Source organism: Anser anser (assembly GCF_964211835.1).
Source record: "Anser anser genome assembly, chromosome: 30".
Taxonomy (NCBI): Eukaryota; Metazoa; Chordata; class Aves; order Anseriformes; family Anatidae; genus Anser; species Anser anser.
The window spans coordinates 1,559,086-1,575,903 of record NC_139751.1 but is presented as its reverse complement, the minus strand read 5'-3'; the positions used below and the strand labels follow the sequence as shown (position 1 = coordinate 1,575,903).

Sequence of the window (16,818 nt, the reverse complement as noted above, 5' to 3'; positions counted from 1 at the left end):
GATTTTTGTGGTCCTGCCTGTGCTTCTCGAGAGCCAGCAGGCAGAGGTGGGTTTTGGTAAAAATTAGCAGTGGGATTAAAAGTCCCCAGCTGAGCTGATTTAGTGTCGGGGTAAGCTAACCGGAGTGCAGACGGAGCTGGGAGGCAGCCACGGTCTGAGGGGGGGATGCTGAGCATCACACACAGAACTGGGAATAGTTATTTTTAGGACATCTTTCAGTTTGGAGAGCAACCAAGTGAGTAAAATGGTTCAATATGGTTCCAATATTTAACAGAAGAAAAAAAAAAAAAAACAGAGGCCGAAAATTGCCGGGTTGAAGTTGAGTATCTGGGAAGAGCCTTTGAGACAATATTTATGGCAGTGTGCAGCCAAAAGGAGCCAAAATGTGGATTTGCCCCAAAGTTATCGGCCGGTCCTGGTGCCCTGCAGAGGTCCCTGTGGTTGGCGTTGGCTGGGGGGGCTCTGGTTAGGACAGCCCATACGGTGCAAGGCAGCCCCGTGCACAGAGGACCGCTGCTAACCCAGGGATGAAAAAGTAAAGAAAAACGAAGGTGGTGAAAAAAAAAAAAAAAAAAAGAAAAGAACTAGAATGATCATTGCAGAGGAAAATGGCCCAAAAAAACCAGGAGGCGAGCAGTGGAAGGGGTGCTCTGGGTGCTCTCCCCCCCCTCTCGTGAGTGCCTGGCCCGCGAGATGCTCCGCCAGATCCTGTTCACCCCATGCCTGGTGGGGCTGGGAGCCAGGTCCCCTGGCACAGCGCAGCGCTTTGAAGGCCTGCTGGGGGAGAGCTTGTTCTGGGAATAATTACATTAAAAATCGCACGCAGTGGCAGCTAGGTCCCGAAGCTGAGGGCTCCAACGCCCTCAAAAAGAACAGATTTCTCCCTTATCTCCCTAGCCTGGGAGATGGGGCTGGTTTGGGATGCCCGAATGTGCCGAGCAGATTTTGGGCGCTGCTGGCTTGCAGTAGAGCGCTGAGCTGAAGCCCCTGCACCCCAAAACCCACCAGACCAATGCCTTTCCAAATATGATCCTTTTTTTTTATTATTTATTTATTTATTTATTTATTTTTGGTTTCTCACCCCAGGGAAGGTTTGCTTGGTGGGACAGGATCAGCCAAGCTCTGTTTGGGGGCAGCTTCACCCCGGGGGGGAGGTGGGGGCTGGAGAAAAGGGGAGGTCCAGATGGCAAGTGGCAAGAAGTCTTCGTCAAGAAGGGTTTTATATTTCCATGTGCTAAGTTTACATCTGTTCAGGTTCCATTTTTGTTGCCTTCATCTTTTAATGCATCTGGGTCTTGCTGTCAGATATTCAGCTCCTCTTCCTTATGGCCAAAGCCTCTGCACTGCAGTGACTTTGGGTTACAAAATGCCTTTTCCTTCCTTCCTTCCAGTTTTTAGGCACATGGAAGCGTAAGGGCAGGCTGTCCCCAGGCAGCCCCTGTGGGACTTCCATTTGGTGCCAGCCCCTCTCCCACCGCAGCCCCTCGTCTCCCCCTTATCCCACTCCTTCCCCAGTTCGAGCCTCCTTTTCCCCCCTTTTTTTTCCAGTTTAACAAAGAAGTTCCTATGGAGCAATTTATCAAGTGTGTTAATAAAGTCCAGACAGAGGAGTTCTACTGCACGGCCTTTGTTCGGAAAATAATTTTTGATCAAAGACAATTATCGAGTTAGCCCAAGGTGAGCTCGTTCTGTGCCATTTTTATCCAATTATCTCCCTATCTTTGATAGTTTTTGCCTTCCAGATTTCCTCCGAGCCCCGCACGCTGCCGAGGTCACACTCGCTTGCCTTTCTTGCCCTTCTGACAATAAAAGCTTCATATTTACTGTCTTTACTCAGTCGGTTTTATTTTCCACCAAGCTGTGATATTTATTGCGGGTCGGGGCCACTGCGCTGAGTTTCGGAGCTCCGGCACGAAGGAGCTTTGCCTTCGGCTCCTCGTGCCGCACCCTCGCTGTGTCCTCATCCTCCTCACCCCATCGCGGAGAACTTTGGAGATGTGTTTGAAACAGCTTCCAGCCCAATCTCGTCTGCACTTTGCAGATGTCATTTTCTTTCTTTTTTTTTTTTTTAAATTTATCTTTTTGCCCTCTTTATGCATCCGGCTGAAGGGTTTCTTGTTCCTTAGCCAGCTCTGATTCCTTCGCTCAGGACAATTCTGGCGTTGCCCTGCCACCTCAAACCCCCCCAAAATTAGAGGTTTTCTTTGGTTCTTTTGCTTTCTGCTTGTAAACTGAATGGCTCGGTGAGGTTTTTCCCCCTCCATTTCAAAGAAACGAAGTGCAGTTCCCTGCGAAACCCTTGTGCTTCAGCTCTCCCTTCAGCATAACCCACATCAGAGAGGAACAATCTGGTCTCGTCCAGTCCAGCTGGGCAAATGGGCTTTAACTTCGGCAAAGCTCTTGGGAAGGAGCAGCTGTGGGGGGGTGCCTGGGGGTGAGGATATCACAGAAGTCATCGCTCTGCTTGGAAGGGACCCCGGGGGGGGTCACCTAATCCAACCTCCTGCTCAAGGTAAATGCTAAATTCAGAGCGAGTTGTGTAGGACTTATGTAGGTTTATACATCATATTAAACCACGCAGCTTAATGTACCTGCAAAAACCCTTGCGGTATCAGCTAGGTGATCCCTTCCCAACACTTTTTCTGTGCTGTGGGGCGATGCAGGTGGGCGGGGGGCAGAGTGGGGACAGCCCCGGGGGGCTGCAGCCGTGACCGGGGGTGTCAGGGGGTACCTGGCTCCGCAGCACGCACGCACACACATGGCTCTTCCCGCTCATCCAATTTTTTTAATAAGCTCCTTGAAGTCTTCTCCAGATTTTGCAGCTCATGCCCTTGCCTTGCCTTCCTTTAAATCTTACTTGGAAGCTTTTAGCTGATACATTAGCCCAATAAAGCCCAACAATTGGAGAGAAACCCAATCCTGCCCCCACCCTGCCCCCCTCCTCCATCGAGATCAAACGGGTTTTAATCGGAATAGAATTTCCTTTGACAAAATGAGGAAAATCTGTCGCTCGCATCCGCCCAGCCAGCCGCTCCTCAGCCCAGGGCTGTGTGTCCGCGCTGGGCGCAGGATCCGGCACCTCCCCTTTGTCTGCTGCTCGCTGGGCAGCGTGTCCTAGCGGGTGGCTTTGTCACCCCCGAGGGGTGGTGACACCCCCTTGGGGTGGTGACAAAGGGTTTGGTCACCCCCTGAGCTATCTCCTGTTGAGCTGTGTTGGGGGAGATGGGGACGGCGCGATGGAGAGCGTCCTCGTGGCGTGCCCCGGGCTGCGTCCCCTGCGCTCAGGGACAGGGACAGGCGGCGGGGCCACGGCCATCTCGGCCATCTGCTCCCGCTGCCCCCTGCCTCGTGAGCAAAGTCCCTTCTGCAAATGAAAGCTCCTGCCATGGCGCTCAGGAAATGGGCCTCAGCCCCGGCTCCAAAGCACCAGCAACTCGTTCCAGGCGCGGAGGGGAGAGTTTCCTTTCATCTCCGGCCAGGAGTTTAACCGGCCTTTCGTCTCTCCCCAGACGGGGCTTTGAAGGCTTGCAGGGCCCTCCCACATGTGCTGCTGGGGCTGGGAGTGGTGTCTGCTCCGGGACCGGGAGGGAAGAGAGGACGGGAAGCAGCACGGGAGGGAGTTCTGCCCTCCGGGAGATGAGCAGAGGTGCCCGAATGGTCACAGGGAGGGCAGGGGTCACCGGGGGACCGGAGCGCGGAGGGACACGCCACGTCTCCTGGTGGCTTTGACCTTCTCTTCCCCAAGCACTCTGAGAGCTCCTGGAGTGTCTTGGGATGGAGACAGGGCTGCAACCCCCAGCTTCATGAGGCTTTCGGAGGGTCTTTGGGTTCGGAGGGTCTGCTTTCTGCCCAAGACCGCGCTGTGGGGAGGGCAGAGGTGTTTTACACCTTGTTGCAGAGATGGAGTTCGGTTCTCATGGGCAGCGAAGTACCGCTGGTGTGGGGACGGGTCCTCACCCTGCAGCCCTCTACCCCGGTGCTCACTCAACCTCCCCATGCCCCCAAATTCTTCTTGCTCCTTCTGGTTTTCTGATGCTTTGTTGACAACAGGGTGATGGTGACCGAGGGTGACGGTGACGGAGGGTGATGGTGACGGAGGGTGATGGTGACGGAGGATGACGCCAACGTGTCCAGAGGCTGGTGATGGCAGAAAGCCCACCCTGTCCTCTCCCAGCCCACCCTGTCCATGCTGAGATATTGCTCACCACTGCTTCAAGTGGGCTGCCAAGCCCGGGCCAGCTGGGAGCCACAGGAAGCCACGGGCTTTGCTCTGCACCACCGGTGAGGTGCGTGCGCACGGGCTCTCATGCCGAGCCCTGCGGTGAAGCCCCCGCACCCTGGCTCTTCCGAGACCTCTTCTCCTCCATCCCTGGAGCTGGCATGGCTCCACTTTGGCCCACAGAGCGAAGGGAGGAGATGCAGAACACTGAGTCAGCGTTGAGCGCCTGCGAAGTTGCTCACATAAAAATAACTTGGCATTCTTGGGGATGTGCATCATCGGTATCATCCGGCTGTCTGTCTGCTCTCCGCTTTTGTGGCCTTACCCCTCTGGTAGGCTTCGTGGCACTTAGATAACAGACCAAAAAGCTGGTATAAGCTGCATGTGCTTGCTGGTGTCTTCCTTTTTAGCTTCCCTGGATGGGTCTTGTCCAGCTCTGGTTGCCCTTGGGAAGGGAGAAACAATTTTCCTCCATGGTTTTCACTCCCTTCCAGTTCCTGCACCTCCTGGGGGACATCCTGGGGAGGTTTCAACCCCTGCCCTTCTAGCACCTTATTGCACAGATTTTTCCAGAAGCTCTTTCTATTGCACATTAAGCAAAAGCTTCCATGGATGTTTGTCTCGTTGCTAACGGCCGTTTCGAACTTCTCCTTCCCGCAAGCACTTGAGCTGCTGTCGGAGGATCTCGTGGCTTTCTGCATGGGGGCGGGTGGAGGTCAGGATGGCTCGGAGCTGCTGGACCCTCTCCAGCTCTGCACAGAGAGGTAACTGCGCACACAAAAGCGCAGTTTTGCCTCAACCCAGTTCCTTTTAAAGAGCCCCGAGTGCAGCTGCAAGAGGGGTTCAGAAGCTGGGTGCTGGAAGATCTGAGCCTGACCCAGGGCCCCTCTGGAGGAGACTTCCCAAGGGGCTGGTGCGGAACCCAGGGGTGCAGCCCACAAAGAGCAGCGTGACTGCGTTTCCTCCTGGGAGCACCCACATTTCAGAAACTCTGCTTTTGTGGGTTCGTAGCTGCAAGAAGAGAGGGGAACAGGCCCGGAGCGGGGGGGCGGCAGGCAGCATTTCCACATTCAGATGGGCTGAAGCCATGAAACTGCCCAGGAACGGAAGACAACCCTTTGGTTTCCATTCCCACGGGCCAGAGGCTGTAGCATCTCCCGGCTGGAAGTGACTCAGTGCAGGAGCTGATGCACAGCGTGATGGAGCCGTGCTCCCAGCCGCAGCCGTCAGGATCCGTGCTCCTCCGTGCCGTGAGTCACCGACCGCCCGTCCTTGGGTCGCCGGTGCCAGCCCAGGTCCGGCTGGGTACTGGGGAGCACTGGGATGGACTGGAGAGCTCCGTGCCTCCAGCTGGAGGGAGCTGGGAGGAGATCATCACCGCACCAAAAGCAGCTGGTCCCCAAAACGCAGGGCGAAATTCCCGGCCACAGCAAGGCAAGGTAGAAAGAGCCGGGAGCTGCGGCGAGTGGACAGGGCTGGGTGCCTCCGCCTGGCCTTAGGCAAGAAATTAAATTTCTAAGGCAATTTCTAAGGCAAGAAATTAAAGGACTGAAGGTTTTTATTTGCTCCGGTGGGCAAGAGTGGGTATAAGCAGAGCTACTCGCAACTTGCAAAGGCGAAGGAGCCAAACCTCTGCAGTGCAGGGTGCACGGCCAGGGGTGAGCAAAACACCCCAAAACACCCCAAGTCTGGGCCGAGGAGCTGGCCCAAGAAACGGCTGCTGAAGGGTTGAAGGTTTCTCGCTTTGGGGTTAGGCTCCTGGGGTGGGTTAGCAGCCAGGGATGGGTTTCAGTTCCCCCTCCTCCCAAAATATTTGCCTGCCAAGCCTGCATTTGCCCTGTAACCTGGGGCAGGGGGATGCACGTGCAGTGATCCCTGTCCCCCACCTGCCCCGGCACCACGGTGCCTTCCCGGGGGGGGGGGGGGGGGGGGGCTTCAAGCCTGCGAGGCATCGCACGGGGCTGTGCAGCGGCTGGGTCCTTTGGAGGAGAAAGCTGCAGCGAAGAGGAAGAGCGACGGCTGCGATGGGCTTTTATTACCAGCAGGAGAGCACTTTTACGCCTCGTCCTCAGCAGATCCTGGGCTTCAGCGCTGCCTGGGATGGATGTAAATGCAAGGACAGAGCGGGGTCATCACGAGGGATGGTGCTGGGCTCCCCCCCGGCCAAAGCTGCGCTGCCAGCCCCGTGGTGACGGTGCCTGGAGAATTATTTGGGCAGGCTGGAGGCTGCCTCGGTGGGAATCGGTCAGCTCCCGGGGCGAGCGGCGAGGTTCTTGGCAGCGGGGCCCAGGACATGGCGTTTTGCTCCTTTGATGGCCAGATGGAAACAGATGGGGAGGGGAAAAAAAAAAAAAAAAAGAGAGAGAGAAGACTTTCACATGTAAAATTCCAGCGAGGAAAATTAACTGGAACAGGATGGCCGTCAGCGCGGGGTGGTGGCTGCCACCAGTGCCCTTGGTGCCACCGTCCCATCCCAGCTCTGGGAGGGGGCACAGCCCAGCCCCGCCAGCGATGCTGCGGCACGGCCAGACCCCATTTATCCCCCCCCAGCTCCCCCCTTGCCCCCCTCTCGGGGAGAGGCTGCGTTTTGGGGGGAACATCTTTTAGTTCTTAAAAAGTTCAGCGAGTTCCAGGAACATTATGTCACTTTGACAAGGAAATGAATTGCGGGGCCATCAATCAGAGCTGCAGGCGCGCAGATCAAAGGCACCCGGAGCGCTCGAGCTCCCTTTTACAGCCAGAGCCCTGCACGATGCCCCCCTCCCATATTCCCTGTGGTTGCCTCAGCAACAGCACGCTACAGTGGATGCTTCGCATTTTTATTCGCACCACACATGTTTCCACTCTAACGCTGCAATAACTAGAAAAACCTGCGAAACCAAAGCTGCTTCCCCAGCCTCCAGGGGCAGCGGCTATTCCTGGCTCCCTTTAATGTTCTCAATTTATTAGCGTTATCCTCCTTTTTTTCACACAGGATAAAATAGAGATTATTTTCGTCCTCCCGAACAAAGGAAAATAGCCTGAAAAAAAAAGAAAAAAAAAAAAGAAAAGCCTCTGCATCGAGGCTCGGCCTCTGATTTTGTGCCCGGAATTATTCGCGGGTGTAATCGGCTCCCCCACATCCAAGCGATGCTGTTGGCAGCACCGGGCTCTGCGTTATCCCTCGTGGCACTGGGCAGGTTGGTGGCCCCGTCGCAGCAGTGAGCAGAGTGGGGAGGAGCCGGGGGGGCGGGGGGGACACTTTCCTGGCCTCCACAGGGACGTGCTCGCACACAGACGTGGCGCGGGGCTCGTCCCGGCCCCTCGCGGCACACCAAGGGCGTGCTGCGCACACAGAGGGCGTCGAGGATGAAAAGGCCAGCTCACCCTCACCTCTTTTGGCATCAGGCTGTGGACCTGGTTTATAGAATCAGAGAATTTTGGGGGGGTTGAAAAGACCTCCAAAATCATCCCTCCCTACCAGCATCACCCACTAAACCACGTCCCCAAGCACCACGTCCAACCTTTCCTTGAACACCCCAAGGGACGGCAACTCCACCACCTCCCTGGGCAACCCATCCCTACACCTGACCGCTCTTTCTGAGCAGAAATTCCTCCTAATTTCCAACCTGAACCTCCCCTGGTGCAGCTTGAGGCCCTTCCCTCTTGTCCTATGCCACACATCACAGGGGTTCAAACCCCAAGGGTGCAACAGCCTCCCGGCCGCCTTCCTTGCACCCATGGAGCTCCATACGAATTCTTCTTAACCTGGAGAGCCTGTGGGTGCTCAGAACCTCCTGTCGTGGCCACTGTCCCGCCGTCCTTGAGACCGGCCTCCTTGTGCCCTGCTGGGCCTGGAGGGAGGCCGGGACACCCGTCAGACCCGAGCGAGGTCCGGTGAAAAGAGGGAAGCGTCCGTGCCGATGCTCGGCTCCCTTGCAGGGCAGGAGGGGAAGCCCAGTCCCCACGGGGACAGCATGGAGCTGGGATCCCCGGGGGTTTTGGGGGGCTGGTGATGGTGAAGAGACGCAGAGGGCTGGGCTTGTTGTGCCAAGCAGGAGGCTGGACCTCCTCCAGGACTGACGGCTGGCACGGAGCATCCGCGGTCGGCAGCAGAGACAAAAACAGGCTCAGGCTGGCCGAGCCGTGCTCTCAACCCCACTGAAGGACACAACTTTGAGGGAACACCTCAGCCCCTTCCTAAAGAAGGCTCAGCTCCAGCTTCGACCCCATAACGAAGCTTCTGCAGCCGCACTGAGGCTGCCCACGTCCCCCAGCCCCGGCGCCCTCGCCCCACGCAGAAGTGCCTGCTCAGCAGTGTCACTGCTTTCCTTTTTAACATCGCCCTTCTTCCCACAGCGCTGAGCAGCACCGCTGGGCTCTGCTCTCCTGCGGGCACCCCAGAACCTTTCCTTCTCACCCCAAAAAGCCGCTCGAGAAAGGTGAAGGTGAGCAGTGAAGGGGCCCCGGAGGGAGACGAGCAGAGGCAGAGCAGCTGGGACATGGTGGGAATCCAAACCTTCTTCCATCTGGTGGCTTCTCACTGAACCAGGAGATCTGTGGGTTTTTTTCTTCTTTTTCTCTCTTTTTTTTTTTCTTTCTCTCTCTCCCCGCATTTTTAAGGTCTGAAATTTTTACTGATCTGTCAAAATGAGTGCTATAAAACCCCCAGCTAGCTGGAAAAGCAAAGTTATTGAAACCAGTTTGGTGACTCGTGACCTTTTCATGAGAAGTTTATATTAATATTCTTCCAAAAACACTCACTGAAAGAACAAATTGAAATGTTTAAGGGAAAAATACTCCAGCCACAAAACATCCAAATGTGGGTAAAAAAGCCCGCTCGAGCAGTTCGGGGTGCGCAGCTGATCCTTCCCGCGGATCAAAGCTCATTGTATTTATCCTTTTGCTCAAGGATATCAGCAACAATACCGAGCTGCACTTCCTTTGCCCAAGATCGTTCGCCAGCGAAATTGAATTAAACTTATTTTTAAAAAGGAAAACAATAAAAACATTAATAAAAAAATAAAAGCCAGGCACAAGCCCATGCCCCAGCTGGTGTTAATTGGCCGCCCTCCAGCTTCTCCAGAGCTCAGCCAGTTTCTTCAAGCGCGGGATCAGAAGACCCGGGATCCTGCCTAAATTCTGCCCTCCCTGGGGTATTTTTTTCTCGCCCTTTGTTTTCTCTCGCTTTCCCAGGCCCCTGTGATCTATTGTCTTCCCGCATTAGGAACAGCTGATATTAGTCGCTGTCTTGACAACGCTCGCGTGTGAGCAGGGCTTTGAGCGGTGGCCCCGCTGGCAGAGCTCCGGCACGGATACGGAGTGGGGAGCGAAGCCCCCCGGGCTCCATCCCACCAGGTACCCCCATCAGCTTCTCGCCAGCCCGATAGGAAGGATGGGGCTGAGCCCAAGCCCTCGCAAAACCAAACTCACCTTCTCATCTCTTCGGGGGCCGAGGTGTCTCTTCGAGGCTCCTGTTCCACCCGGACCCTGTCCAGCGTGGAGGTTGTTCCAGAGGAAACTGTGGAAGAATGTCCAAGCGGAGAAATCCTCAAAATAGAGAAAAGCATTCCTACGGCTCATCCAGAGTGAAAAAGCAGAATCTGGGTGGGTGTAAATAGGACGCCAAGGGGTTCAAAAGGGGTTTGCTGTGAGGGGTGGTGGACATGGACATGTCTGCACGGCCAGCCACGCTACGGATGCTTGTAAGGTCTATGGTACGTATTTTTCCGAAATACCTTGTGTCTGGGATCGAATTGAGGTTGTCTTCTGCAAGTGGGATTAGCTTCCCTGAGCAAATTTGGACAAGTCCCTTGCTCTTGTTCAGCCCCACCCCAAAGAGGAGCGAGGCCATAAGCCAAAAGCAAAAGCAGAGTTGCTCTGAAAGCCCAGGTGCATGCACCCCGAGCGCCTTGCTGGGTGCACCAGCAGGCAAGAGAGCAAGCAGGGACAGCCACCGAGGCTTCCGACTTGCTGCAGAAAATGTGTATATATATATATATATATTTTATATACAATTTATATTCTTTTCATTTTCATATTTATACATATATATGTAAACTATATATATTGCACATGCATGCATATAAGGCAACAGCTAGTTTAAAAAATCTATACAGACCTATGTCAACTCAACAATTTCTATTTTATTGGCATTATTTTCATTACTTTGATTAATTATTGACACTGTTTTAAACAAGATTGTTCCCGTAATACCCCCAGCTGTGTGTTCCATTATAAGGCAGAACAACAGAGCAAGATTTTAGCGAGGGTTGGGAGAGCTGCTGGGGATGAACCTCAGTGTCCCCAGGGAGCGTAGTGCCAGGACCTCAGCGTTCCTCCGCAGAGCTCCCAATGACCAAGAGCAGGGAGCAATGTCCAGAGAGTGTGATGAGCAGAGACAGCTTGGATGGGGTCAGCGTGTGCTGTGCAGTATATCGCATGCTTTGGTATGAACCAGAACCTCCTCCCTTGGCTAGAAGAGGATGCAGCTCTCCTGGCATTTCTGTGGGGAGAAGAAAATAATTTATTTGAGGCTATCAACTCAGGAGCTGTGAAAGGACGTGGCACTGCTAGCAGAACTTGGTTTCCTGTGGAAATCAGCGGCTGGACTGGCTGTGGATCCAGTCAGGACCAGGTTCTGGGCCCATAGCACCTTCCTATCTGCAGTAGCTGCCAAACAGCAGTGGGCAAAGAAGCCAAAGCATCTCTAAGAGGGAGCCTGGTGCCTTCGGAAAGGGATTTATGACCCAGTCGCTGCAGAAACACGAGGCTGAACTCAGCAAGTCACAAATTCCCACATTTCACCCCGCTGTCACCTCACTGACCCTATAGATCTTGCTGTCCTCTTGCTCTCCGTGGTGGTCCCATCCCAGTGACTGCAGAAGCCAAGTCGTCTTCCTGGCTGAGTGCTTGAACCACGAGGCTTTAACGTTTCCACGCCTTCTCCTTGCTCCGTGGCTGTGCGCAGAAAGCGGCTCCGTGGAGCTCAGCTCCCAGGTCAGGCGTCCCCGGGGAGTGCAGGACCCCGGCTCTGCAGAGGTGAGATGCTGCTGGGAGGCTCCTCAAGACATTTGCTCAGCAGTTGAATACTTGCCACCACGCTCTCCTCTCCCGTAATAACATTTATTTCAGAGGAATATGGTGGTGGATGAGTATGGGTTCACTTCCGTACAAGAAGGGCTATATAAGACAGCCAGAACTGGAGGCAGAGGAAGGAAAATGGTTGCACGAGTGGATGAATGGATGAATGGATGCAAACTCAAATTCATTTTGGGTTGTGCCATTTCTTAAGAGCAGCATGGATGCCTGCCAGCGTTGCTTCGTCCTTTGGATTCAGAGCATGCCCCACGTTGCTCATGGAGACATCCATCGCTCCACACTTCTGCTTGAACCTCTCATAGATTAAAGTCTTCTATTCCAGGCTGGACAAATGAATATTTCTGGCTGGCTTTTCCAGGGTCAACTGGGCTTTCAAAAAAAAAAAAAAAAAAAAAAAAAGACCTAAAAATAAACCAGCCTTCCTTGAACTCCATGGCTGGTGCTCAACATTAGCATAGGCAATGTCCCTTGACATCCGGGCAGCAGGCAGGAGCATCTGTGCCGGAGGGCTTGGGGGTGTCGGTGGAGGAGGGAGGGAGGAAATCTGGAACCCATAAGCTCCACTGATGTTTGCGTTACCTTGCACTGCTGCATTGGTCTGCGCCTGGTCCGCCCCCGGTCCTCCTCGCCCTATCAGCAAGAGCCTTTCCCCAAAGTTATCCGAACGCCCTCCTCTCCGTCGCCCAAAGGAAAAACCAACTGAGCTCCTTGGAGGGCTCCGCGAGGCTTGAGAAGTTCGGAGGGGCCGAAGGGTGGATGCTCCAGGCTGCCCCTCTCGCGTGGGCGCTGTCTCCGCAGATGCGCCACGGCCTCCGCGCCCCGTGAGCCCCGCGAGCCCTTTGCCTGCCCGGTGGAAGAGGTCCCGGGGGCTCAGGTGGTCGCTGCCGAGACGATGAAGGAGGAAAGCATGTGCCTGGACTCCCCCGAAGGCAGCCTGGTCACCAGCGAGGAGGAAGGCGAGCGGCTGCACAAGAAATGCCTCCGCAAGCGAGGCCAGGCGGGCAAGCCGGCGGAGGACGGCGGAGCCTCGCTGCAGGGCAAGCGGAGCAAGCGCAGCCCCGTCCCGCAGTCCTTCGAGGACGTGCACACTCAGCGGGTGATCGCCAACGTGCGGGAGCGCCAGCGGACCCAGTCGCTCAACGACGCCTTCGCGGAGCTGCGGAAGATCATCCCCACGCTGCCCTCCGACAAGCTGAGCAAGATCCAGACCCTCAAGTTGGCCGCACGCTACATAGACTTCTTGTACCAGGTGCTGCAGAGCGATGAGCTGGACCACAAGATCACCAGCTGCAACTACCTGGCCCACGAGAGGCTCAGCTACGCCTTCTCCGTCTGGAGGATGGAAGGGGCTTGGTCCATGTCCGCGTCCCACTGAGCCGGGGTACGTATCGCAGCTCCGCCAAGGGCACTGCGCGCACGCCCCTCGCTCCTGCATCCTCCGCGCATCTCCCAGCTCGCTCCTCCGGGGGCCGCGCGCGGCGGCCGCCCCCTCCTCATGCTCCACGTGCAAGCGATTTGCTTTTTAACAAACCCCAGGCGCTGTCAAGGCCGGTGTTCAGAGGAGGGAGCGATTCCCAAACCCCGGTGGGAAGTCGCAGGGGGCCGAGCAGCGGAGCCCTGATCTCATTTAGCGGGGTCTGGGCTGGGGCAGGCAAGTGAAAGGTTTCAAACAAGGGCTTCACGAGCTGATTTATCCTCCCGCGGGGAAGCCGGGGGGTGCGTAAATCAGGCTGCGCCCTCCTGAGCACGCTGGGGATGCCGAGGTGTCAAAACTGCATGAGACCAGAGCCAGTCCCGCAGTGGGCATCCGAATGCTGCTGCTGCTCCGCCATGCAAAGAGCCTGGCCTTGCCCTCAGAGAACCTCAGAAGCCGTCCCCAAAGCTTTTTTCGGTGGCCCTGGGGCCAGGCTTGCTCCTCTCCCTCTCCTAAAGCAACGCAGATAAGATGGGCTCCGTCACCCCTTTGGATCTGTAGGTTTCCCACACCGCACACGATGCAGGGAATGAAATATATTCGGTGGGCACGCCAGGGCGGCGAGGTTTGTCTGCTGGCAGGACGCACCCAATGCCATCCAGCTGCCCCCGAGCACCCTCGCAGCCCCTGTCCACGCTGCTGAAAGGCGAGGAGAAGAATCCTACGGCAGCATTTGGGGGCTGAGGGTTTCACAGCCCTGTCGTGGTGCTGGGCACTCTTCTCGCCACAGCGTTCCCCTCCCAGCCTCACCAGTGGCCCCTTTGGCCAGCTCATGGCAGGATCCCAGCTTGTCCAGGATCCATTGAGCTCATCCTGCTGGATCCCCGATCCCCACTGTCCCCCAGGCAGGATCAGGCTTTCCTCAGGCACCGACGAGTTAATCCTTGCTTGGTGCCAGCCCCGATGCTGGGGTCAGAGCCCGCCTGGTGCTCCGGGAAAGGCGACCGCAAGAGGAGCAGGGACTCTTCATTTTCTTGCGCCCACCACTAAGGGCTACCCATCGGAAAAAAAAACCTTTTCTTCTTATTTTCTGCCAGCACTCGGCTGAGTCCGGCACACCCTCCTTAGGTGCCATTTTCTGCTCCTGGTTGGTCTCAAGGGGTTGCAGCTCAGTGCCGGGGAAATCGGCAGAGCCGTGCCCAAAGCTGTGGCTGCATCACGGCCGTAAAGGTGGGGAGGGCTGGAGAAGGGGTTCAAAATTCTCCCCTCCATCCCAGCCTCAAGTTTTGAAAGAGCAGAAGGAGAGGGAAAAGGAAGGAGCTGGCTTTGCTGAGACAAAATAAATCACATCACAAGCCTGGGAAGTGGCCCCAGCGATGCCCAGGTGGTTGGGGACCCTCCGCTGTGTGCGGTGTCCCTCGGTGAGCACTGCTGACCCTGGGCTTTGCCACTTACCAGCCCTGAATTTCAGGCCAGTTCCACGGACATAGGTGCAAGCAGCGGCTGAAGATGGAGACCGGCTCCCAGCAGGAATTCATTTCAGGACGAGCCACACTGAAACTCTTGTCTTCCTGGAAACCTTGCTAGGATCTTGCTGGAGACAACCAGGACGAAAACAGCCCGAGCAGAGCAAGCCCGTGCCCCCCTCACCGCCACATCTCTGCAGCCCTGGGTGTTTTGCAGCTGTGTTCAGCCCCTCTTGGGGCTCTGTGCGTGGTCCCAAAAGATGAGGCTCTGTGGACATCACCACTAGGTGCCTGAGCCTGCAGCTGACGCCAGATGGAAACACAACGAGAGCGTGACTTTCGCTGTGGGTAGCCTGCACGTTTCCACACCACGTTGACAAAACCCATGCTGAAGAGCCGTGTGCTTTGTCACTGCCCAGCTGAAGGCGGTTTTCCTTGGGGTCATCCAGGGCTTTTGAGTAAGGGTCCCCTCCCTGCCTCCCCCAGACTCAGGGCTGGTTCCCACTGGGTGCTATCGGTGCCCGGGTGGGCGGACGGGCAGCTCCAGGTCTGCTCATTTACTTGCAGACCCCTTTATTTAAGCTGAGTGCTTGGCAGGAGTTTTGCTCCCATGATAAACGGAGGAATTAAAGACATTTAGAGCTCCTAAAGACCTCCCTTCTAAACGAAAAACCTCCCTGTAAAATCCCTCGTGCCCTGCAAGCGTGGTGATCGCGGTGTGTTATCGCTGCTGGTTAATAATCATCCCTAGAGGCTCCGGAGCTTGCCTGGAGGCAAAGCATCCTTCGGCTGAATAGATAATAATCTGTTTTGTGCCAACCTGCAGCGGTATTCGGGTGCCAATTAGCAGCTCCCGGTTGGGCCGAGAAGTACCGGGAGGAGGATTTGCTAAGCAAAGAACAAAAAGAGGGAACCGCCACGGGGGGGAAGCGGCGCTGGAGCTGGAAAGGCTGCGTCCCTCTCCCATAAGTGAATTAACCCAGCGCTTGCAATGGGACTGTAATTTTATAATGTAAAGCAGCTAATGGCTGCTGCGAGCGCCGGCGTACTGGTCTCCACTGGAACTCAGCCTATTAAATATCAAAGGCCGCTGGAGGAGCTGGATGTGGATATGCCCTTGTTAACCAGGAGACATCATCCGGGGAAAGAGGGATGGAGCCCTCAGGCAAGAAAAAAATCATGTTTGAAGTCCCCCAAGCTCACGGCTTTCAGCACAGTCTTGAGCACATTAAAATGGTTTCTTTTCCTGCTGGAGGAGAAAATGAGGCTGGAAGCAGAAACTGCTGGGGGGGAAAGACTGGCGGAGTTGTAAGGGGTGATATTCTTTGCCCTTCATTTGTCTCCCTGGATTTATTGTCTTTCTCGCATTGCCCTCACTTAATTGTCTGTCCTGAAAGACCTTGGATAAATCTTCCCTTTGGGGACTGTTGCTCTTGCTTGGAGTCTGCTTTGTCGGGTGGATGTTTCATTTCCTTTTATTTATAAATACGTCTCCTCGCATGGTATTAAAGCATCAGGGTATCAAAGGCGCTTGGGGAGCACTCCCTTCTATATTCAGCTCTGTTCAGAAAATGCATTTAAAGCAGCATCTGTTCCAGGAAGGTACCACGGGGGCTGGGGTAGCACCAGCCTGGCACCGTGCCCGAACCGCCTCGCTTTCGCTTTTGTTTTGCGCTCCCAGAAGGGACGATGAGTTGCCCAAATCCTGGGAAATCTGTGCCTGGGGTGATTTTGTTTCCCGCCGGGGCCAAGCGCTGGGTTAGGTACCAGCCGTAATCCCGGCCACGTGCTCCGGGAGGATGCTTTTGGTGGGGAAATGGGGCTCGGGTTGCCCGACGCAGGCAGGGACGCTTCCCACCGAGACAAGTGCAGCAGCACCACGGGGTCAGGCTGGGGGACGACTTCGCTGCAGAACAAGCGTTGCCCCGGGGTGCTCTGGCTGCGACTGGGAGAGAAAATTAAACGCGTATGGGCTGCTCCCTGCCCCAAAGTCCTGCTGGCACGGGTCAGCCCACATCCGTGCTAGGAGACGAGACGAGGCGGCTGCACCAGGTGGAACAGCCTCCGCCTCGTGCGGAGCCCCAAAACCAGCAATTCCATGCCCAAACCCACGGCAGGGAGCTGCTGGAGGCTGCGGTGGTGCAGATGCTGCTGCAACAGCCTGTGCCGCGGCTGTTTCCTCTTGCAGCCGTTGCCTGAGCGGCTGCCAGGTTGTAATCAAGCACAAAAGCGAAGCCAAGGGATGGGACAAGATGTGTGCAGCAGAGCTGCCTCTCGCCATCTGAGCGAGGAGCTGTGCCGGGGGGCCCTGGGGCTGCTCTCTGGGCTGCGCCGGGTTTGCTCCAGACGCAGCTCCCCAGCTGGCAGAAGCGTTTCGCTGCCAGCCCCACCGATGTCTCCGGAGCTGGAATGTTCTCCTTGCTCTGGCAGGGATCGTGCAGTGGGTTTAGAGGCCATTTTCCTCCAAAGGCTGCTCTTTCCCCACCCCCCACCAGCACAGGGCCAATGCAGCATTTACCATAAAGGAATGGACAGCCAGAAAAAGTGGCATTTGTTGCCTTGAAGGTTTTGGCTTTGGTGCTCTGGGGAGGAGGAGGATGCGTCATATCCCCCAAACCGCAGGGCTGAGCTCACATAAA

General features: G+C 55.8%; 1 protein-coding gene across 1 annotated transcript; it reads left to right on the top strand.

Moving 5' to 3' along the window:
• The first annotated feature begins 12,026 nt into the window (after positions 1-12,026).
• On the top strand, positions 12,027-15,608 carry LOC310887915 (twist-related protein 2-like). The gene is made up of 2 exons (XM_083814110.1): positions 12,027-12,680; positions 14,185-15,608. The coding sequence occupies exon 1, from the start codon at positions 12,192-12,194 to the stop codon at positions 12,672-12,674; it is 483 nt and encodes a 160-aa protein (XP_083670236.1). The 5' UTR covers positions 12,027-12,191; the 3' UTR covers positions 12,675-12,680; positions 14,185-15,608.
• The last annotated feature ends 1,210 nt before the right edge of the window (positions 15,609-16,818 follow it).